This window comes from Prionailurus viverrinus, chromosome B1, assembly GCF_022837055.1.
Source record: "Prionailurus viverrinus isolate Anna chromosome B1, UM_Priviv_1.0, whole genome shotgun sequence".
Taxonomy (NCBI): domain Eukaryota; kingdom Metazoa; phylum Chordata; class Mammalia; order Carnivora; family Felidae; genus Prionailurus; species Prionailurus viverrinus.
This window is the reverse complement of record NC_062564.1, coordinates 66,540,075-66,565,117: the sequence shown is the minus strand read 5'-3', so window position 1 is coordinate 66,565,117 and position 25,043 is coordinate 66,540,075. Positions and strand designations below refer to the sequence as shown.

Sequence of the window (25,043 nt, the reverse complement as noted above, 5' to 3'; positions counted from 1 at the left end):
TGGCCTTGGTACTACCATTCTCAGTCAAATACCTGGTTTCTGCTGCCTTATTTTGTATACCAGAAAGTTTATGGGGTTTTAAATGTTAAATAGGATTAATTACCATGGCAATTCCTGGAAGTTCTCACTTATCTCCCTTTTCTAGCCATACAAGTGCTTATTTGTTTGTATTTAGTTTGTTCCCACCAAAATAGCTTTTTATCCATTAGACAAAACAATTCTTACCAATCTTATAGTAAATAAATATGTTGACTAGAAACCAGAACCTCTTAAAAAGCCTTTAAAATTGTAATAGGCTTTATCAACTCAAAATAAAGATTAACTGTCCATTCCCTACCTAACAGCTCTAATAATTTCTAAAGAAAATTGGTATGTACAAAGTTTGCAAAAACATCATTGCCCTGCCCATCCTGATAGCTTAAAAATATCTAGTCTTATTTATTCTTGCTTTTTATTTAATTTCGTAAATGTATTCACATATGGTAGTCATTGAGCAAATAGCATTTTAAGTCAAATATGTATAACGTAATAATCTAAATCCTGTGAACAAGTAGCTCTTTTTATTATTTTAATAAAGAGTTGGCATGTGTGCACATTAGGGAAATATTTCATTCTAATATGCATGCCTAATGTGAATCAGCTTATTAAGATGACAGAATCTAAATGAAGAAAGTGCTAAATCAATATACTCAATACAGCTGCTTATTTAAACTCAGAATCACAAGGGAATGATTTTGCTTACTTAAATTCCACGGGTGGTTATTTTATGAAATAGGGAGAGGCCAAAAGAGTAGATTTTCCAAGCTGTTAGCACTATTTCACTTTAAGAACCCTATGTTTGCTGCTCTAAACAAGGAAGCCCTTAGACGGAGTTGGCTCTAGTGTCCTGGTGCCTATGTAAACAACCCAAAATCTAGGCCTGTAAATGCCTCAATGTTTCAAAACTCACAACCAGTCACAAATAGGATGTGTTAAGCTACAGGGAATCAATGATTTCCTTCCTTACTTTGCTCTCTCCTTTCTCTATAGATGCTTTCCCCTAGCTCCCCTCAGTAGACTGCTTCTAACCACTTCTGATTTGGCATTGCTGGATTCAAATCAACTTTTGCTCCAATAAACTCTGAAAATTGGAACACCTGGTTGGCTCAATGAGTTAATTCACTGGCTCTTTATTTCGGTTCAGGCCATAATCTCACAGTTGGTCAGTTCAAGCCCCAAGACCTGCTCTGCGCTGACCGAAGGGAGCCTGCCTGGGATTCTCCCTTTCCTCTCTCTCTGGTCCTCCCCATGCTCTCTCTCTCTCTCTCTCTCTGTCTCTTTCTCTCAAAAATAAATAAACTTAAAAGATATAATAAGCCCTTAAAATTTTAATATGTTTCAGTATACCCATCTTTTAACACTGCTAACAATTCAAAGATGCCATTCTGCCAGGTAAAGTCTACCTACGTATTCCCTCATCTTACTCTAACTATCAAACGTATTACACCACAGTGCAAAACACAGTTGTCCATTCTCCTCTAAGGAGCAATCTGGACAAATTCCTTTGTCCTATGTGACCCTATGTAATCCAAGTTTCCCTATATTGCTTTGCATATTTCCTTCTCTGACTCAATCTCCATTCTTTTCTAACTCAAACCCATCATAATGACCTCTGGAAATCCTGCTTCTGGTCAAAAAACTCTTCACCTTCCATTTCTTATAAAAACATGTAATCCACGCACACTAACTTTAAGAAATTCTGGCTGCCCCTGAAGAAAATCACTTGTCAAATAATTTTAACAATTGGCGGCCAATTTTTCTCTCATATCCATTCTACCTCAGCGAGGAAGATGGGTCATTAACTAAATGGTTCCCTACTGGCACTTCTGGATTATTTCCTCCTCCCAAACCAAGTCTTCATTAGATAGATACAAAGATGAGAGAGATGGTAGGTATAGATAGATAGTAGATAGATAGATCGATCCATCAACAATAGATTGATACAGAGCTAGAACCTACTTTGGATCTCAGGCCATTCAGCTACATAGTCCTCTCCTATTCTCTCTCCATAATTCACAAATAAATTTAACTGCTGATTCACAATATTTCTGCCCACCTTTTTTTTTAATGTTTATTTTTGAGAGAGAGAGAAACAGAGTACGAGTGGAAGAGGGGCAAAAATAGAGGGAGACACAGAATCCGAAGCAGACTCCAGACTCTGAGTTGTCAGCACAGAACCGAGGTGTGGCTTGAACTCACAGACTGCCAGATCATTACCTAAACCGAAGTCGAATGCTCAACTGACTGAGCCATCCTGGCACCCCTATTCCTGTCTACCTTAACTCTTTAATATTCTCTGTGGTTTCCATATACACATGAATAAGCCACCCAGAACAGATCTGAGCTCCTTTTGACAACAAATGATCATTAACTTTCACACTTCCAGTGACCTTTCCCTACATGCCAGACTGCCAGAAGGAACATACTCATACCTTAGGTCTCTTCATCCTGAAATCTCGATTACAAGCATTACACATTCATGTCTGTTTTAGAAACAATATGTGTTCTTAAAACCACAAATGTGTCACTATGAAACTGAGTACCTGACTACACTAGTCATATATAAAGCGCTTAGGGGAGATAACAGGTTTGTGATCATCCTTTGGAAAAAAAAAAAATTATGTTTGTTGACGTTTTTGCAGTAAGCTATTATTCTATGAGTCATACATTGGAGTATGATAACCCAATTTGGAGCATATTGTTAGAACAATTTTCACTGAAGCAGGCATTAGTAAAGCTCAGATTTCTCCAAAGAGAGCAGTGAATTCTCACTTTGGGAGAAGGTAATTTAAGAGAAGCAAGAGAGAGAGAGATCCAGGTAATAGAGATGAGCGTTAGAAATTTGCTTAGATGTGGGGAGGAGCTAAGGTAAAACACCAAACAAGCAAGGGTCACACCTTATTAGAATGGTCCTCAGGAAAAGGCAGAACATTTGGGTTTGCACTGAGTACACAGGATTGGTTACCAGCGCAGACCACTCGGTTGTATAACCTCATTATGAATGGGATCCGGGCACTATGGCATAGATTTGAGAAAAGATATAGAACCACTAGAACAAAGTAAGTTCCCATTTACCTGTTTTCAATAAAGGATAGACATTTAAAGAAAAAAAAATACAAAAAAAAATTTAATGTGATTGAAATATTACCTTTATCATACAGTAATTAAGACACATGGGAGAGGAGACAATAATCATCTGTTTTGTTCCTACAAAAAAACTTTGATAGATATCCCACTTTTCTTCCCTAACACTCATGTCCATGTCATTTGGAAAAACAGAAATACTCACCCCAGGGGTAAAAGTGGACAATGCACTTGAGGAAATAGAGACAGATATGACTTAATTAGGCTCTGAGGGTGTAAAAAATAGGGCAGAAGATGGAGGCTAGGGATTTCTTTTTGTTTTGAGAACTGATGATATATTTCTCCCTGAGGGAAGACTATGATAGATACTGGGTTTTGATGTTGGTGTAGTATTCTATAACTTGTCATTAGTTTTTTAACTAAGGTAGATGTTGGCATCTGTGGAATGTGATATATTTGGTCATACATATTTACAAGGAGAATCTAAAATAGAACATATTGTTTTGCATGACAAATAATTTGGAACCCCCAGGGAAAACTGAGGTTGAGAGATAGACTTGGGCACTGTATCAGTGGTTCAGGTAATGAAAAGCACACCATGGACAGAGTACAAGGAAAGGAAAAGTGTACAAAGTGCTGGATCTAAACTGGATTTCAATTTGGGATTTATGTAATTTGTGATGTAAACACTCACATATATATAGTGGAGCTCAAATAGAAGTACAAAGGGGACAACAGACATCTGCATTACAGCAATAACCCAATAGTATAATTACCATTATTACTAATATTACAATTACTCAGTTACTCTAATCTGGTACTGAGGATTTAATAATTCATGCCAGCTATATGAGATAAATGTGTAACTATTTCAAATGAGATGGGCAAATTAAAAACATGCCATCATTTATTTTTTCTAATTTCTTGAGATAACCAGAACTAGTCTTCTTTCGCAAGAACTATTTTTTTTTTCTCATTGTAAAAGTTGGTATTAAAACTTTTGTATGTTTAATAATGTGTGTATAGATTTCTGGGTTATAATGGCTGTAAACGAATGGTATTTAAGTTGTTATCACCTACCATCCAAGCATAAATATTAAAAAGTCGCAAGGGATGAACATAGAGTAAATATTATTAAATCGCTCAATTACTAACTTAAGTGTATGTACCCACTTTATTTCCATTATCATCCATGACATTCACATGAAAGTTAGATTTGAAAATACAGTTATAACTAACACACTGTATTTTGTATGTGCTAGTCATGCTTCTAAGAAGCTGACACATTCTAAATGATGTGTGTGTGTGTGTGTGACATCAAATTTACACAGTAGGTAGTAATATCATTGCCTATATCTATATAGATATATATAGATATATATTTATATATAGATATAGATATAGATCTATCTATCTATATATCTATCTATATCTATATCTATATCTATATCTATATCTATATCTATATCTATATCTATATAAAATGAGTCTCAGAAACTTTAAATAACTTGCCAAAGGTTAACAGGTCATAAGTAAGAGATGTTATTTGAACCCAGGCTCCCAGGCTCTATAATAACAGTTCTTAACCACTACACTTTGATCATAAAAAAGATTATTTTGAAAAATAAAATATCCTAGGACTTCATCACTTGGGACCCACTCACTCCTTTCCATCTGAACATTCTCTTTAGATCTTCTGAAATGAATATACCATCTCAATCTTTTTTGATTTTTTTTCTTCTGGATCTTCAACTACCAATGACAAATCTACAAGTGTACTATCATAAATTTTATCAACTTCATAAAAATTATTTTAAAAGTCCAAAATTTCACTTTGCTATCAATTTGTATTTCATACTTGAATATTTTCAACATAAGAACATTAGCCCCAGACTGGAAGACTAAACATAGAGTTACAGATGTTTATGTTATTAAGCTAGAGTGGTGAAGAGATAGATTGAACGTGATTTATTTCTATAACCAGTCAGTTCATTTTAGCAAATATTTTCTTGCTATAGCATGTTGTTAACTGTGATTCTAAAGGTCCTACTCTTTTAACTATTAATTTTTTAATGTATTTTCTCTCAATTAGACAGGCCTCTGTGTTCTAATTTACATGAAAATCTGTAAGATTCCCCATTCATTATGGGGAATAAAAATAGAATGTGGGTAGCCAGCTTTCATGCTACAATTATAAAACCTCAAAGTCAAATTATATTCTTTAATTTTTACTTGTCACTGGCAGTATCTTACATTTCTGTTAATAATATCTTATAAATTATTAATAGACACCATTAAGATCCTTTCCCTTTTTACTCTTCTAAGTTAAATTATTTGAAAATTCCATATTAAATGATGGTATTATATGTTTCTGCATTTATTAATAAAAACGTATGTATTATTGGTTATAATACTTGCAAAAGATCTTTAAAAAGTACCTGAAATCTAAAAATACTCACATCAAAACAGTATTTGTGCCATTCATATCTAGGTGTTTATTATATTTTTTCAAGATTACTTGTTACAACCTTCTGTTTTTCTTGTCGTTGTTGTTTAAGTTCTGTATTTTTGTTTATGTTGTTTTTTTCATAGTTGATTTACAGATGAGATACTGACTTTTTCACAACACACTAGGTGGGAATGACTTACATAGTATGGGATGTATTCAGAAGGAAGCCAGTAAATCTCCCAAATCTTTCCTTGCATGTACCTCATGGATGGCCAAGAAAGAAATGGGTTTCTGAAGACGACTTTCAGATGAATTGGAAGGGGACTTTTCAGGCATAAAGTGAGTCCAAATCAAAGGTAACAGAGAAAACACAACTAAATTTGGTAGCAGATGAACTTCATTATGAGTTGAGTTGTATCTTCTCAACAGATATTTTAAAGACCTAATCCTGAGGACCTCAGAACATAAAATGTTGTGTTTTTTGGAAATACGGTTGTTGAAGATATAACTAGATAACTGAAAATGAGGTGATGCTGGAGTAGGGTGGCCCCTTAATCCAATATGACTAGTGTCCTTCAAGAAAAGGCAGTGTGTTGTGAAGACAGGCACACCAAGTATGGTATATGACTGCAAAGGCAGAATGATTTTGTTTGTTTGTTTGTTTATTTATTTTGAGAGAACAAGAGAGAGAGAGCATGAATAGGGAAGGAGCAGAGAGAGAGAGAGAGAGAGAGAGAGAGAGAGAGAGAGAATCCCAAGGAGGCTCTATGTTGACAGCGGGATCTCATGAACTATAAGATCACGACCTGAGCCAAAATAAATGGTGGGCTGCTTAACCCACTGAGCCACCCAAGCACCCTGAGGCTGAATGATGTTATCTACAAGCCAAGGAATGCCAAAGAATGCCTAGCACTACCTGAAGCTGAGAAAGACAAGCAAAGATCCTCCCCCAGTTACTTCAGAGGGAGCATGGCTTAGCCAACTCCTTGGTTTTAGACTTTGAGCCCCTAGAACTGAAGGACAGGTTGATATAGCCACCCACATTCTGTTATTTTGTAATGGCTGCCTAGGAAACAAATACTAACTTGAATGTAGCACAAACTTGAAATAGGTATAAAGTGCTGTCACTGCCATTTTCTAGTGAGTAGCAATTTTCCATTTGGATTTAGATGTAGGTACTATGATAATAACTGGATTTTGTCAGATCATGTTTTGTACCCAACCAGTGGTTACAATGATGTAGATACATTAATAAAAACTAATAAATATATGTAAAATATGTAATATATAATAATATATAATACACAAAATAAAAGCAAAAGCAAAACCACAATATATTCCAATATGTCAGGCCTGCATAGACCAAGGTGACATGACTGAATTATATTTTCATTTTAATTAACTAGTCATTTCTTATCATTACTATAAATATAAAATTCTAAAGAGTTTCATTCTTGGAAAATAAATCATGAGGTAAATGATAACATAGGTATCTTAATTAAAAATTTTCTGATTTTACTCTAAAATTCCAGAGTTCAATTCTTTAAATCCCAATGCCTGGATTTAGTAACTTCTCAATAAATGCAGGCTAAATTAAAGAAGATAAGGAAAATGATATATATTTTAATTAACTGGAATGGCAAGAACTGTAATTAATTTACTTAGAAAGTCACTTTGATATAAAGTCTTGAAACTAAGTTACACTATTCCAAAGCTTAGAAATCCTTGTATAGTCGAACCAATATTCCACAATGTCAGATTCTTTATATAGACCATAAAATTAACCATAAGAGATGAATGGCATGGTGTTATGGAGATAAACTACTGGATTTTTTTTTGAAACTATATTAACTGCCAAGCACTGCAGCAAAATCCACCTTAATAAACACTATAAGGATTATTAAGAATTCAGAAAACTTCTTCAGTGCTATAGCCATTTTCCTAGATTGGTCACCCAAGATTGGCTTTTTTTCTCCATTACTCCCTAAAACTTGTATACGTTTTTGGAGAAAACTTATGTCTCTTATTTCACATTTCTATACTACCTACAACTAGTTTAGTTTCTTAAATCTGGGTATTATAATTTCCTTCAAACTGTTCTGTCTCCATGATACACACATAAAAGTATTTGTATTTTTTTCCAAATGGTTCACATAAAGACCTTTTGTTTACTCAAATATTCTCTTTACTAACAAATTTCTTATCACATATTTCATTTGGTGACAATTTTCAAATAAGTGAAATTTAACAATGTGGACTTAATACTAGACCTAGATTAACTATATCCTAATTGATCTTTGATTATTGGAAAAAATAAAATAGGTCAGAAATTTAATACCTTCTTAAATGATGTATTTACATCATGTTATAGATGTGCTCAATTGTTGGTGAATAGTTTCCTTGAATATTGGATACACAAGTTTTTACTGAGTGATAGAAAATTAAACATTATAAAAGGCTTCAGAACATATCTGAAGATATCTTATAAATTTTGTAAGGTAAAGAACTGATGATTCCTTAACGTATTTAAGGTACAGAAACCTATCAAAAGTAGCTATCTTATTTTGAACTCTAAAATATCATATAAATGTTATTTGAAACTAATATTGTTGTTAGAGTAGTGTTAGAAGAAAAACAACACCAAGACCCCAAAACCAAACCATTTTGATCCTGAAACAGTCCTAAAATGGCATAATTTAGGCCAAATCCTCAAACTGGGGGTTAATATGTGATCTAATGGCAGTTCAACCTTCCCCAGAAAAGTAGTCTTAACGGGTCGGTCAGGAATTTTTCAATCAGCCCCAGTGGGTCTGCCGCTTGTTGTCCTTTTCCATCCCACAAAAGATGATGAGGTAATCGACATAACAGCCCTAGCCTTTCCAGCTAAGGGAAAGCAGACTTGCCGGGAAAAATCTTTCTCTTTTGCTAATAATTTTCTTGCCCCACTCTCCTGCAAAAACTTTCCATTTGTACAACTTCCCAAGTGCCTCTCTATTTGCTAGATGGGATGCTGCCCAGTTCATGAATTGAATAGTAAAGCCAATTAGATTTTTAAAATTGACTCAGTTGAATCAAATCTTTGTTATTTAACAGCAGTCAAATTTTACTCTTAAAAATATGTTTTGTCCACACTTTCAAATAATACAAATTAAATACATATTATTAATATAGAATAAATTCACACAGATATAAATACATTGTACATGTGATTTTTAAATAAGCTTGTTAATTTAATCATTAATCATACCTGAGTTAGTTCATTAATATCTACAAGTCCGTTACTGTCGGCATCAAAATATTTAAACATTTGATCCACCAACAACTTCTTCCAGGACAGGTCATCACCGTTAGGGTTTTCATTTTCTTGTGTAATATATTTTTGATTTTGTAAATCTAAAAGCATGCTTTTCATCTTGTTGTATTCAGTGGTCTTGCAGTTATTTCCTGTAACAGAAGAACTAAGTTATTTTCAAAGCAATATTATTGAAAAGGAATCATTTATTGTTTTAATGTTAAGAAATTGATATCTTATAAATAATATACTTGGTACATAATTTTTGTCTTCCAACTTGTACAAGGTTAAAATAATAGGGTATTTTCATTTGTATCAAATCTAATAAGAACATGTTTACTGTGTGCTTTCTCTAGGATAAAGTAATTGATTCTATGAGGGGTTTAGAAACACATAGCTCCAATTGTTTAAATACATTATCTTAGTTTAAGTTGTTTTTTTTTTTAATGTCCATTTATTTATTTTTGAGAGAGAGAGAGAGAGTAGGGGCGGTGCAGAGAGAGGGAGACAGAATCTGAAGCAGGCTCTGGGCTGTCAGCACAGAGCCTGCAGAGCCCAAGAAGGTGCTGGAATCCAGGAATCCTGAGATAATGACCTGAGCATAAGTCAGATGTTTAATGAACTGAGCTACTCAGGTGGCCCCATTATCTTAGTTTTAATCCTCACCATACATTCCTGTATAGATAGTTTCATCAGTTTTAGCATGAAGTACAGGGAGTTGAAATAACTTGCCCGGCAAAGAGTTAGATTGTGTTGGATTTTTGCACTTGAGCTCATATATATATATATATATATATATATATATATATATATATATATCTGGTTTCAAAATAGGATAGCATATATTAACTGGAAGTATGCTTTTTACACTTGAATTTGTTTTGAAGATGTCTGTATGCATGTGTTTACATTTATAAAAATCCTATTCCCAATGATGCTGAGTTCTTATTTGTATTCTTCTAAAAGACTTTAATTATTTTTCTGATACTTGTTTATCTCTCCTTTAGGAGCACAGTGTATTACATGATATGTGTTTGCACCTTGTATCTCCAAGTTTTAACTTTGCAAATTTCATCTCCACAAACGAAGTAGAAGCTCATTGCACTAACAATGCATCAAAGATTTTCAGCATTTCCCATAAAATAGCCAGGACAATACTGGCAACATCAGAATTAGTGAAAATGATTGCTTAGCTTAATGTCTTCAAAAATAACTGCAATTTTCACACAACTGTCTTACAAAGGATTTTTTTTTACACTGGCCCCCATGATAATGTCTTTAAATAGAACAATGGAAAGTAGTATATACTACTGACAGCAAATGTGATATAAAATATATTATAGAAAATACAGTGCCTAATGTAATTTGTAAATGAAAAAAAGTAGGTATTATATTAGCCAAGAATTTTTACAATGTACTTTTAGAGAAAATACTAACTTTATAATTGTTGTCAATATTGACAATTAGGCTGTAACAGAATCTACAATTTTAAAAGATTTCTAAAGATTTTTAAATATATGTCTAAGAAGTATGGAGTTGAAAAACAGGATTTGAAGTCTCATTCTCTTTCAAGACAAGATGGAAAACAATCTCTTCTAGAGAGATGAGAGACTGTCTTATTTTTCAAAGATAGTGAAATAGCTATTGTTGTTCAGCAATTTTAGTGTTTAGCAATCCTGTCAAGAACTTCTTTTTTTTACAACAAAACATAAACTTTGTGCTGCAGATTAAGTCAATTTTGCATTATTCCATTCTCAGTAAAAAATAATGCTAAAAATGTTTTCATAATAGCAAAGAAATCACTGACAAAAGAGAGAAGTAATCAGATCTAGAGGGGATAGGTAGCAATTTTGGTGTCCATGAAAGTGACAGAAAAGAAGCCTTCAAACGTGTGTGTGCCTGTGATTCTGTGTGTGTATGCAGAGGAAGAGAGAGAAATGTGTGATAAAAGAATGAGAAAAAGGATAATAGACCATTGCAATAGCCCTCCATGGAATTTCTGTATTTGACCTTGGGTTGGTATCTCCTTTGACTGATGCTGAGTAGGGTTGAATTTAGGGGAGCTGATATTGGACCATAGGCAATGTGGAGACCAGAATGTTGGTGAGAGACAATGGGAATCAGGGCTTAAATGCTGAAAACCTACTAACTAATATTTAAAATTTGAGGAACAAGGAAACAGTTTGAGTTGTTCATTTTAATTTTGATAAAACTGAGTAATGTGATCATCATCGTGATCCTATTAATATTTTCATTTCCCAACTTGTAAATTTCCTTGAAAGTTCAGGTGGCTGCTGGCAATCCAAAGACAATAAAAATAAAAGCATGGCAGTGAAGGCATTTATAGTCCACAGAAATGTACAAGAAGTAGTTATGCAATTATGTAAAACTTTGTAGAATTTATAGATTTAATAAAATTTCTGTCACAGATTTTTTTAGTAATAAATAGGAACATCTGCTATTAACAATAAATTACATGTAATGAAGATTTCTTATGTGTCAGGAAGTTTATACATTTTAAATTAGTTATTCCTCACAACAGTCCCAGAAGAAAGACAACTATCAATCACCATTTTATAGATGAGGAATTAAGGCACAGAAAAATTAAATAATTGTTCAAAGTTACAGAGCTAGAAAGGAGCAGAGTGATTTTTTTCTTATTTAAAAAAATTTAATGTTTATTTTTGAGGGTGGGGGGAGGGGCAGAGAGAGAGGGAGACACAGAATCTGAATCAGGCTCCAGGCTTTGAGCTGTCAGCACAAAGCCCTATGCGGAGCTTAAACTCACAAACTGTGAGATCATGACCTGAGCCAGAGTCAGCCCCTTAACCCACTGAGCCACCCAGGCAACCCCAGAGTGATTTTTATATACAAGCAATATCCCTTCTATCCTTTATTCTCTGCTTCTCTTATCTTCAGAACTGAGTTTTAAGATCAACTTTTACATGTGATTCAGTAAATTTGTCCAAGGATTATTTGTAAAGAGAAAGATAAACATCATAATAAACACTAGGCAAGTAGAGAAAAAAATAACTCACAAAGGAAAAAGAAAAAGATCTATCTGAGAACTAGCACGAAAATACTGAAAAGGAAGCTAAAGGGAAAAGAACTCAAGAAAGAGGGTCTGATGAGATGTCAAATGTTTCAGAGTAAAAGTAAGATAGACAATAAAACAGGCCCATCGAATTCCTTAAACTGTAGGTAACTGGTGACTTTAAAGAAAGATTTTAGTAAATAAATGGAGTATTTTTTAAAAAATCTAGAATCTCCTTTTTTATTATATGTCTTTTTCCCATTGATATTTCTCTATTTTGTTTTAATTTTAGTATGGGTAACATACATTGTTATATAGTGATTCAACACTTCCATAAATCACCCAGTACTCATCATGACAAGTGCACTCCATAATCCCCATCACCTATTTCACCAATCCCCCCACTCACCACCCCTCTGGTAACCATCTGTTGGTTCTCTATTAATAGAAAACAGAGTTAAGAGTCTGTTTCTTGGCTTCCCTCTCTCTTTATCTCTTTTTTCTTTGTTTCGTTTCTTAAATTCCACATATGAGTGAAACCACATGGTATGTGTCTTTTTCTGACTTATTTCTCTTAGCATTATACTCTCTAGCTGTATCCATGTCATTGCAAATGGCAAGATTTCATTCTTTTTTTTATAGCTGAATAATATTCAATTATACATACATATATGTATATATATATATATATATATATATATATATATATATATATATATTTCTTTCTCCATTCAACTATTGATGCTGCTTCTGCAATTGGACTGTTGTAAATTATCCTGCAATAGACATAGAGGTTCATATATCCCTTTGAATTAATATTTTTTTTTGTAGTTTTGGGGTTAATACCCAGTAGAGCAATTGCTGGATCATAGGGTAGTTCTATTTTTAAGTTTTTGAGGAATCTCCTTACTTTTTTCCATAGTGGCTGCACAAGCTTGCATTCCCACCAACAGGGCACAAAGGGTTCTTTTTCTCCACATCCTCACCAACACTTGTTTTTCTTGTGTTTTGACTAGCTATTCTGACAGGTACGAGCTGATATCTTACTGTTGTTTTGATTGCATTTCCCTGATGATGAGTGATGTCGAACATCTTTTCATGTGCCTGTTAGCCAACTGCATGTCTTCTTTGGAGGAGGGTCTGTTCATATCTTCTGTCCATTTTAAATTGGATTATTTGCTTTTGGGTGTTGGGTTCTAGAAGTTCTTTATAAAATTTTGATACTAACCCTTTCTCAGACATGTCATTTGCAAATATCTTCGAAATGCAGCAGAATTCTTATTATAATGGGTTAAGGAGCAAAAACAGTGAAGATTTGGCATTATTAAATATTTACTACCATTTTTAGTGAAAGAAAAAGAACTAGCATTATTAATGAAACAGAATAGATATTTAGAAATAAATATCAATTAATAGATATTTGGAAATCATGGACTCATCCATGAATAACATCAGGCAGGAGGGTAAGAAATTTTTGTTCATCTGCTTTGATAAGATTCCTTTCTCAAAGATTAATCAACAGGCAGTGTTTGATTGGTATAGGTAAGAGAAAGAAATATTTTCCTGGATTTACCTCCTATTCTGGGAGACCAGTAAGAGATCTCCTCTGCGTTCCCTGTTTTAGACACTGAGAACAAGACAAATGAGATGCCTATTGGTGGTATCTATTCCATCATCTTTCCCATGAATGCAGTGACACTGAGGTTGTGCTGATTCTTGATTCAGAGTCATTCAAAGGGAAGTTAAAATCCATCTGGCCTTGGGGGGGCCGGGAAGGATGCAGAATCTCTGACATTCAAATGGCTGCACCCGTGTAGCTAGCTGGCAGTACCTCTCCAAGTCTCTATGGAACCAAGATAATTACATTTTATACATCCTATAGTACATCCATCTGTTTGAGGACATGGTAAGTGCTAAAAATTATAGATTATATCAATTATCCTTAGTGTTATGTTTTCCAAAGGCTGTTTTTATCTTTTTGAAATTACACTTTTATCCCTCTCCCATCCATCAATAAAAATTACCTATTTCCTTCAACACAAAAACATCCAAACCTAAATATATAAGAATATTATTTTTCTTTTTAACATTTATGGTTAAAATTTGATTATTTTCACTCTAATGTAAGCTAAAATCTTAGATATTCAAAGAATAAAAATTGAATGTTTTTATTTTAGTGTTAATTCTATTCAAGTATTAGAACGTATATTGGAACTATTTTTTCCTCAAACTGTTCAATAATTGTTAATAAAGCCTTTTCACATAATTTATTTATTTATTTTTAAAGTTTATTTATTTATTTATTTATTTTGAAAGAGAGAGAGAAAGTTGGGAGGACGGGGCAGACAGAGGTAGAGGGAGAATTACAAGCAGGTTCTGTACTGTCAGCGTAGGGCCCAATGCAAGGCTCAATCCCACAAACCATGGGGTCATAACCTAAGCCAAAATCAAGACTCAGATGCCTAACCAACTGACCCACCCAGGTGCCCCTCACATATCTTTAGAAAAATATTTCGTATTTATAGCATAAGGAATATATCAAAACTTTAGTATATTGATTTATGTGTATATGTGAATCAAATTCAACATGGAAAGCTATTATATTGAAGTTAATTTGTAAGTTGTTAAAGTGTGTTTTTATCTTGATTGAATTTATCTTGATTAAAAGCAGTCAAAAGAATTAAAAAAAAACTTTAATCCTTAACTGGAATATCTATTTAAATGTGAAAAAAGATAAATGTGTAAATTGCTTTGTTTTACATGAACTCTACTTAAATATTCATATTAAAAAGTATATTCTAGGGGTACCTGCGTGGCTCAGGTGGTTAAGTGTCCAACCCTCAACTTTGGCTCAGGTCATGATCTCATGGTTCATGAGTTCAAGCCCCACATTGGGCTCTGAGCTGACAGTGCAGAGCCTGCTTGGGACTCTCTCTCTCTGCCCCTCCCCTGCTTGTGCTCTCTCTCTCTCTCAAAATAAATAAATAAACTTAAAAAAAGTATATGATAATTATAAACAAAATTAATGTAAGTTAACTATGTTTCAGATACTATTCTATTCTGGGAATTCACTAATACAAACACACATACACACACACAAACACACATACACATTCTTCACAATGTAGGACATTTAAAGAACCATGATTTTCTCCTAGAGGCAAGGATATTTTTTATGTTTTTTAAACATGCTTATTTATTTATTTATTTATTGAGAGAGAGAGAGAGACAGAGAGAGAGAGAGGATGAGTTGGGGAGGGGCAGAGAGAGATGGAGAGAGAATCCCAAGCAGTCTCCACACTGACAGTGCAGAGCCTAATGTGGGGCTTGATCTTATGAATCATGAGATCATGACCTGAGCCAAAATCAAGGGTTGGACGCTCAACCAAGTAAGCCACCCAGGTGCCCCTTTTAAGTTTTTATTTAAATTCAAACTAGTTACCGTACAGTATAATATTAGTTTCAGGTGTACAAATAGTGATTCAACACTTCCATGCATCACTCAGTGCTCGTCACAGCAATTGCACTCCTTAATCCCCATCACCTATTTTACCCATCCCTACACCCACCTCCATTCTGGTAACCATCAGAGTCTGTTTCTTGGTTTGAAGTAGGGAATAGTTTTTAAAGAATACACTATTTTTGAGACTAGTTCTAGGTTCACAGCAAAAGTGATCAGAAAATAAAATTTTCCATATACCCTCTGGCCCCTACATGCACAGACTTCCCCACTATAAATATTCTGCAACAATCAGCAAACATACAGTACATATCACTATCACTAAAAGTCCATTTGAAATCATACAGAATGTAGCCTTCTAAGGTTGACTTCCTTCATTTAGTAATAAGCATTTAATATTACTACATGTCTTTTCATGGCTTGAGAACTCACTTCTTTTTAGCATTGAATAATATTCCATTCTCTGGATATACCAAACTTTATTTATCCATTTACCTACTGAAAGATATCATGGTTGCTTCTAAATTTTGGGAATTATGACTAAAGCTGCTATAAATATCTGTGTTCAAATATATTTGTGCGGCCCTTAGTCTTCAACCCTTGAGTAAATCCCAAAATGCATAATTCCTGGATCAGATGATAACATTATGTTTAGTTTTGTAGGAAACCATTAAACTGCCTCCCAAGTGGCTGTACCATTTTGTATTCCCATCAGCAATGTATGAGAATTCTTGGTGTTACACAGCTTTGCTGGCATTTGGGGGGACAGTGTTCTGGATTTTCACCATCTAATACATATGCAGTGGCACCTGATTGTTGTTCTATGGACAATTTTTTAAAGTTAATAAGTATATTTTACAAGAGATATTGGTTCTTTTACCATTTTCCTACTCTTTACTCATGCACAATGTAATTTGGCTTAATTTAATTCCTTAAGCATTGTTGAATAGTTAAAAGAATATGATGAAGGATACAATTAATTGAATTGGTATGCTTACTGATTAACTGTGGGAATTAATCTTACTGGAAATAAAAGGAAAGTATTATGAATTAAATACCCATTCTCCAAATGCTTTGCTACTTATATATAACTTTTGTCAATGATATGCCACATGTCATTGACAACTGCTTACAAATCCTTATAAGCAGGATTTAAAACAGGGTTTGACTTTCTAGTTTGGCAAAAGTGATTGTATATTAGAATTTGAATAAAAGTGCTCTAGTAATCAGGTCACTCTGCTCTGTAAACCCTAAGAGAACATTAATTAAAATGCCTTTGAGGGGTCAGGTTAGTCACAGTATGCTCTATTTCCAACTATACTCTTAAAAGATGACACACTTTGGAGTAGGTGTTCATCTTAGCTGTTACTTACTATCACCACCCTCTCTCATCATCTTCACAAACACAATCACAAATTATAAAGATACAGAGAATGCAGCAAAGTGAAAATCACAATACAATGGTGAAATTGATCACCTAGAATGCTTGGAAACTTAAAAGAAAAATGGACACTTATCTTACCCAAAGTAAATAAAACTTGTAATATTAATTATCATAATTGGTCAAATGTGTAATTCTATTGTTTAGGGAATTCAAAAGCCTCTTAAAACATTGTCTTTGTAGTAAAAACCAAGAAAATATAATATGATTCATATGAAAAGGCATAGCTCTTTTACAACATATGAAAGTTAATGTTGCTAAACAATTTGTGAACTAAGTTTTTCGTACATAATTTTTTTTCTGGTAATCTATCTACAAATATTTTGTACATAATATGTAAGGACTACCATCTTTTTACAAATTTACAATTATTATTAAAATGTGAGTGCATATTGCCTTAAATATATATAACATATTGACCTTATATTTCTTGTTGTGGTAGCCTCCTGTGTTTTATGAAGGTTATTAATTTTCATTCATGTTACCAATACTTATATGACTTTTTGGAGTAAATATACATAAAGTAAATTGCTTATTTTTTAAAGAATTTCACCAAATCATTCAAAATTAACCAGGTTACAAAAAAGTAAATCTATCCCTGCACAATTGTTTTGTGCCGGCACTGTTTTAAGTATTTTACAGATAACTTATTTAATCTTTGTGATTACCCTATAAAGTCATATCATATCATTGGAAGTTAATAAGCCCAATAATAGGTTTGACATTTGACATTATGTGAAAGGTTGAGAAATATCTAACCCTAGAATTGGAAGCCCATCACTCAGAAATTAATTCAGAAATTTCTCTTGAGGTATACAGAACTCACAAGTTTGCATCTATTTGTCTATTGAGAAGCTAGAGAAGCTCCAGGCATGAAATCTCATTGCTCAATAAATCTTTTTTTTTTCTTTGCTTTTGCCTTCTATATTGAGACACAGAGACCTTTCGGCTAGTAGGATTTTGAATTTCCACAACGATCATTAGGCCTACCTAATCATGACATGAATGACTTGCCAAGCCTATCTAAACATCATAATTTTGTAGGCTCACAACTTCAAAAAATGTAACTCAGATGGTGATACAATACCAGGCAAGCTTGATCAACCACAAAGAAAAACTGCAAACTTCCATATGGGAAACATAGATCAAGCAGCCATTAAGTGTTGTACGTGGGTCTGGAAAAAATCCAGAAATATACTTTCATAGGACTATAGAACTCTTCCTTAGGCACTAAGCTTAATGTTAAATTTATCTATAGAAGTTTGAGTTGAATCAATTTCTTCCTGAAGTTCATCCATGAACCCTGGGTCCTTTGGACAGTTTGGTTTTATAAGTTCCTAGTTATGAACATGAGTATATGTCTTTTTCTGGTCACTGAGTAACTTAGTGAAGAGTTCATACACATCTTGCTTTCTAATAGTTCAGCTACTCTTTGTCTAATTTATCACAAAAAAGTAATGAAGTGATAGTGAAAAATATGATTTTTCTCTGGGGTTTTTACTTCTTATACATTCTATATAACTTATTTTGCCAAATAAACAAGAGATGATAGTCTTGAATGGGCATCAGCCTCTGGCTGTGCTTTATCCTATCAACTATAACAAGAAATATTATTTCAAAAATAAATCTAATTATAATCAACTATAAATATGCACACATTATCATGTATTAAACATCACAACAGCGATGTTCATGGTGTTGATTTTTTTATGATAGATACTTTCATACAGGTTCAATCTAGAAGTGGGTTAATATAAATATCAATATATGGGTAGTATCACCTTACTTGATTTTTTTTCTTAATACAGTGGTCATATATAAATATTTTTTTCTTAATACAATTATCATGTATAAATATTTATCTGAATAGATGCAATGTGCAAAAATTCATGTGCTTGTGGGAACAAGAACTATGTATCAATTGTCATTATTACTTTTAAGCACAGTTGGCCTATAGATATTGTTCTATAAATGTCCTATGACATTTCACATATAGATTGGTCATAGCATGGATGTAGCATTAATTACCTCCCCACTGTCACAAACCAACCAAAAAACCAGAAATGATTCTACCAATTTGTGTCTGTCTGTAGAAGAGAATTACTTTGTGTTTTCAAATCAGTCTTGGTTTTAGTAGTTAAATAGTTAAATGGTCAAGAAAGAACTTCTTCAACTAGACATGTATCTGTCATTTTCTTCTATGTAATGATTCTTTGGAATATTTCCAAAGTGGACCTTACTTTTGTCTTAGATTTTAAAAACTTACACATAAAATACTATATAGTAAGAACACTTGTGGGATGCCTGAGTGATCCAGTCGGTTGTGTCTGACTTTGGCTCAGGTCATGATCTCACGGTCTGTGACTTCAAGTGCTGCATCAGACCTGTACTGACAGCTCAGAGCCTGGAGCCTGCTTTGGATTCTGTGTCTCCCTCTCTCTCTGCCCCTCCCCTACTGTCTCTGTCTCTTTCTCTCTCTTCCTTCAAAAATAAAAAAAAAAGCATTAAAATTTTCTTAATAAAGAATATTTGGTTATATATAATCTTTATACAATGCTCACTGTTTTGTTATCTGGAAGATTATAAATTTTAATTTTTCAATTCCTCAGCATTATATATCATAGAAATATGACACTATGACATTTTATTTTAATTCACCCATATTTAGTCATACAAGATAAGAAATAATTATCAACTTAGTCATGAACTTTTTTGTGGGTATATGTCACATTTTTAAAGTTTATTATGTATTGAGAGAGAGAGAGAGAGAGAGAGAAAGTGCATGTGCACACAAGCAGGAGAGGGGCAGAGAGAGAGAGGGAGAGAGAATCCCAAACAGTCTCCATGGTGCCAGCACAGAGCCTGACACAGGGCTCAAACTCATAAACTGTGAGATCATGACCTGAGCTGAAATCAAGAGTTAGATATTTAACCGACTGAGCCAGATTCCCCATCACATTTTAACAATAGTTCATCATGAACTTGACCAAAGATATTTAGGAACTAGAAAAGACAGAGGGTAAACTATATAAGCATTATAAATAGGAAGAGTGGGGCATTTAGTACTGGAAAGTTTCTGCATTAAGTGTAGACTGTGTATCTCATCAGTAGAAATTGGGCTTATGAGACAGTGAGCAAATAAATATAGAGGAAATGAGAAGTTAATTTTTAAATGTGTATTTATTTTGAGAGAGAGAGAGTATGCACACACCTGTGCACCTGCAGTGGAGGGGCAGAAAGTGAGGGAGAAAGAGAATCCCAAGCAGGCTCTGTACTCTCAGAACAGAGACCAATTCAGGGCACAATCTTATGAACTGCAAGATCATGACCTGGGATGAAAACAAGAGTCAGCGGTTTAACCAACTGAGCCACCCAGTTGCCCTGATGACTTTATTTTTACATTAGATGAGTTTTAGATAATTTGGGGATATCCTGTTAGAGGTCTCAATGAGGGAAAAGGAAATATAGTTATAGCTCAGAAGCTCATTAGTTCAGAAGGAAAAAAGTGTTTGATAAATTGGATGAATGAGTCATTGGCAAATGCATGGCAGTTGTGCATCACTTCTTGGATTGAGCACTGAGTGTTATATATAAGTGATGAATCACTAAATTTTGGTCTTGAAAGGAATATTGCACTATATGTTAACTAACTAGAATTTACATAAAACTTGAAGTGATAACAAAAAAAATAATAAAGGAGGGAACTTGCTGAGTGTGAAATGAAGATGACAATGGTAAAACCATGACCACACACATTTTCAAGGAATATTAAGATACATATTTCTTCTTTTTTAATTTTTTAAAATGTTTTTATTAATTTTTGAGAGAGAGAGAGAGAGAGAGAGAGAGAGAGAGAGAGAGAGAGAGAGGTCTAGCACCAGTGGGGAAGAGGCAGAGAGAGAGGCAGACACAGAATCCGAAGCAGGCCCCAGGCTCTGAGCTGTCAGCACAGAAGCTGATGCAGGGCTCAAACTCATGAACCCTGAGATCACGACCTGAGCTGAAGTGGGACGCTTAACCGACTGAGCCACCAGGTGCCACAAGATACAGATTTCTTATAAAGAGAATGCTGAAGCACTGACCAGTTTGGTGGAAGAAGAAATGAAGATAATTTCATGACACAACTTTATTTACATATTTATAATTTTTTAATGTTTATTTATTTTTTAGTAAAAGGTGAAAGATTTATACGATCTGAAGAAAAACCAGAGTATAATGTTTATTTATTTTTGAGAGAGAGAGAGAGTGAGTGGGGAAGGGGCAGAGAGAGAGGGAGATACACAATCTCTGAGCTATCAGCACAGAGCCTGATGCAGGGCTCAAATTCACAAACCATGTGATCATGTCCTGAGCTGAAGTCAGGTGCTTAACTGACTGACCCACCCAGGCGCCCCTCATCACACAACTTTAGGTGCTAAAGTCTATTTCTTGAAAAAGGAAAAATTGACTAACTGCCGCAAATTACATGGAAGAATATGAGGAAAAGAGATATTCCCTTTCTCTGAAATGCAAAGTTAACTGTGAATTTCAGCTAACATTTTTATTTTCACCCTATATAAGGATGTGTGTGTGTGTGCATAAAACAAAATCTGTGGTTATATTAATATGAGTGATAACAGCACTTGTAGAGATATATTCCTTTGATATGGTGTTGACTAATGTTTAGAAAAAGGCTATGGACTGCTTTAATAAAGATATGTTCAAGATAACTTTAACAGTGAAAAGTTGCTTTTTCATTAAATTGACCTTTCTCAAGTTACTTTTGCTACAATTTAAAAGCATATGGGTTATGAATATGTTTATATAAGAAAAAAATTAAAATGTGTGAAATTTCTAAAGCCTATGTAAAATTCTTAATTTTTACACTATGAATAAATAGTAAAAGAGAATTACTTAAGGAGTTGTCCTTCTATGTATTTTTTCAGATGCAAATGAATTACAAGCTCCTTATTTTTAAAGCCATTCATTTTACAAATGAGTTGCAGAATTATTTAATAAATTCATTTTAAAGCAATGCCTGACTGCCTAGTTTCTAAGGAAAAAGAAAAACTAAGATGTTGCCTTTCCATTAACTCTAAAATTCTTATTTATTTAGTTATCTGTTATGAGCAGTAGAAATAAAAACATACTCTCTTTGAAGATAACATACATTAATATTCATACACCAATATTTATATATGTTCACGTAGAACTAATGAAAAATACATAATGGTTTAGTAACATTTTCTTCAATTAAATTAATTTCTTCTTAGCTCCATAATTAAAATAGTGATGGTAGTTATAAAATTTATGTCTGAAGTTTTTCATTTTGTGTGACTTCAACGTTTTGGTTTTTTTTTTATCTATTTTTGGGACAGAGAGAGACAGACCATGAACGGGGGAGGGGCAGAGAGAGAGGGAGACACAGAATCGGAAACAGGCTCCAGGCTCCGAGCCATCAGCCCAGAGCCCGACGCGGGGCTCGAACTCACGGACCGCGAGATCGAGACCTGGCTGAAGTCGGACGCTTAACCGACTTGCCACCCAGGCGCCCCTCATTTTGTGTGACTTCAATGCTGTTGATGCCACATACTGATTTCTAGTACTACAGTTTGGTAAGTTTGGAATGAGCAAAGAGATTATTAGGTGTCTCCAATGGAAAATTATTCATTATTTATAACATGACTCTCAGGGTTATCTAACTTCAGCCTTTCGTTGCCTTTGAAATATTTTACTGCTCTGTAAATTGTAGATAACTGTTACCAATGAGAAGTAATTCTTCTCTATGAACTTGCAAAGGAATTCTGACTGGAAGAGATTCAATTGATTTCTCTTCCCTCTTTTGAGGAAAAAAGCCAGATTCATGTACAACTGTAACTACATTTCCACAATTGTTTACTCCATATAAGTATGTGGCTCTTTGACTTCTTTGAACTGATTATAACATCTGCCTAGGTCCCTTATGAATAAATAACAAATTTGTTAAACATCTAACATGTGCTAACCATGCTTGGATTTTGGTTGGTACCCAATACTTGATTCAGGACAGGTCCCTAGCACAGACCCATCGTTTTGGAATTCTGCCAGGTTTAGAGACTAAATACAAAGCTATGTGAGGCAATAACTGAATTTTTATTTTATTTTAATGACTATTCAAATCATCCTTAAATGATCTTTCCCAGACTTGGTAAGAGATCTCAAGGGAGGCAAAAAAAGTTTGGCCCTTGATTTGTGGGAAGATGGCAATCATTTTAAAAGTCCAAGAAGTATAGCTTTTTAAATGGTCCAAGGAAGATAGGATATTGTATCATAGAAGGAAAAAAAAAAGCAAAAAAACACACAATAAAACACAACTAAACAAACAGGAAGGGAAAAGAGGACAAGACAGAAAAAAGAGACAAAGTGAAAGATCATTTCACACTGAGGAATAGACTCGTTTCGCAAATAACTCTTTTCCCTTCCTTTGTTCATTACAAGGAATTGTCAAAGAGCAATCTGAGGGAATTAGCTTTCTCAAGTTATCTTAAATTTAATAGATTTTTTAAAATTAATCTATAGCAGGTTAGCATGAACTTTTTCTGCAAAGGCCCAGGGAATAAATATTTTAGGCTTTCTGGCCCGTGTCATTTCTGTCACAACTACTCAACTTTGTTACTACAGGGCAAAAGCAAACGTAGGCAGTACATGGATAAATGGTCATGGTTGTGCTCCAATAAAAGTTTATGTACAAAATCAGGTAGTTGGCCATAATCTGCTGTCCCCTGGTGTATAGAATAATGGGATAGCTGAGATAGATATCAGTATAAAATTAATTATATTACTTCTGGTTTTTTTGTTTGTTTGGTTTGTCTGGTTTGTTTGTTTGCTCTTTTCTTGAAATTTAAGTGTTGAGTTTTTGGGAAACAGAAAAAAGACACAGGTACAGATATATTCAATACTGAATTCAAAAGTGGCATTTTTGGGGTCCCCTGAGTTGCTCAGTGAGATAAGCGTCCAACTTTGGCTCAGGTCATGATCTCACAGTTTGTGAGTTTGAGCCCCACATCAGGCTCTGCGCTGACAGCTCAGAGCCTGGAGCCTACTTCAGATACTATGTCTCCCTCTCTCTCTACCCCTTCCCTGCTCACACTCTGTCTCTCTCTCTCTCTCTCTCTCAAAAATAAATAAATATTAGAAAAATTTTCAATAGCATTTTTATCTTGATTTTAAGAGCTCCTTTAATGTGTCATATAAATGGATTTCAAAAAGGTGTGAGAAATTAATATGTTATGTAAATTTAAGGGATAATAAAGGAGGGCTACTATACCACATATATCCCAGGAAAGTCATTGTGTTTTTTTTTTTCTATTGTCTTAATATAATAGGCTAGACCTTTTACTTTTACTGAAGTAACCTCTTGGTCAAAAGGGGTTGTTTTACATGAAAGCATTTTGTTAAATATAGTCAGGACAAATTCGGTATTATATTAATTTGTGAATATAAGAAAGATCTGCCATTTGCCTCATAGGGATGGTCAGGAAAGCTAGACAAACAGGTAATTCAGACCCCTAAGAGTGTTGTTAGCACAGCTTGAAGTTGCTTTTAAGGTCCACTGAATGAGAGACTAGAACTTTCAAAAGCATTTTTTAATGTGTGGTTCATGCTATAGTCACCTGAGGAACATTAAAACAAGTGATGCCTGGGCCTCTTTCTCAGAGTCTGATTACTTGATCTGTAGTGGTGCCTGGGCATCAATATTTTTTAAAAGTGCTTCAAATGGTTCATAAGTGCATCCAGGGTGGTGAACCACAGTTTCAGAGTTTAAATAAATTAGATTATAACTATATCCCTATAAGATGAAAAGCAGACTTGACATTAGTTCAGGAGCTAAATCTAGACCATGATGTCCTAGTTGCTTCTTCACACACATGAGCCTAGTAGCCTATGCAACAGGAAAATGAGCCTTCAGAGCTATTTCTGTGTGTTGCAATAATTGTAAATCTAAGTTAAATTTGTAAAGCTGAAGAAAAATATGCTTTTATCAATGAATTGTAATCTAAGTCCCATCTACTTTTAATATCCAACTTAGGGGCAACGTAGGCAATGTCCCCAGTCCATAGGGATCAGAAACAGACAGGCCCTGGCTGGGGTCTAAGTTTGTTCCTCCTTTTAAACTTCTGTAGTACTTTGTATGAATCACATTTATTTTAATTCTCTCTCTCTCTCTCTCTCTCTCTCTCTCTCCCTTTCCCTCTCTCTCTCTCCCTCTCTCTTTTGTTCTCTCTC

General features: G+C 34.1%; 1 protein-coding gene across 6 annotated transcripts in view; it reads right to left on the bottom strand.

The window, feature by feature from the left end:
- Positions 1 to 25,043, bottom strand: part of FSTL5 (follistatin like 5) — a 1,137,298-nt gene that overhangs the window by 351,654 nt on the left and 760,601 nt on the right. For all 6 annotated transcript variants that reach the window (XM_047857444.1, XM_047857446.1, XM_047857448.1 and 3 more), the window contains exon 6: positions 8,820 to 9,016. In XM_047857444.1, the coding sequence (XP_047713400.1) occupies positions 8,820 to 9,016 (197 nt within the window). The remainder of the gene's footprint in view (positions 1 to 8,819; positions 9,017 to 25,043) is intronic.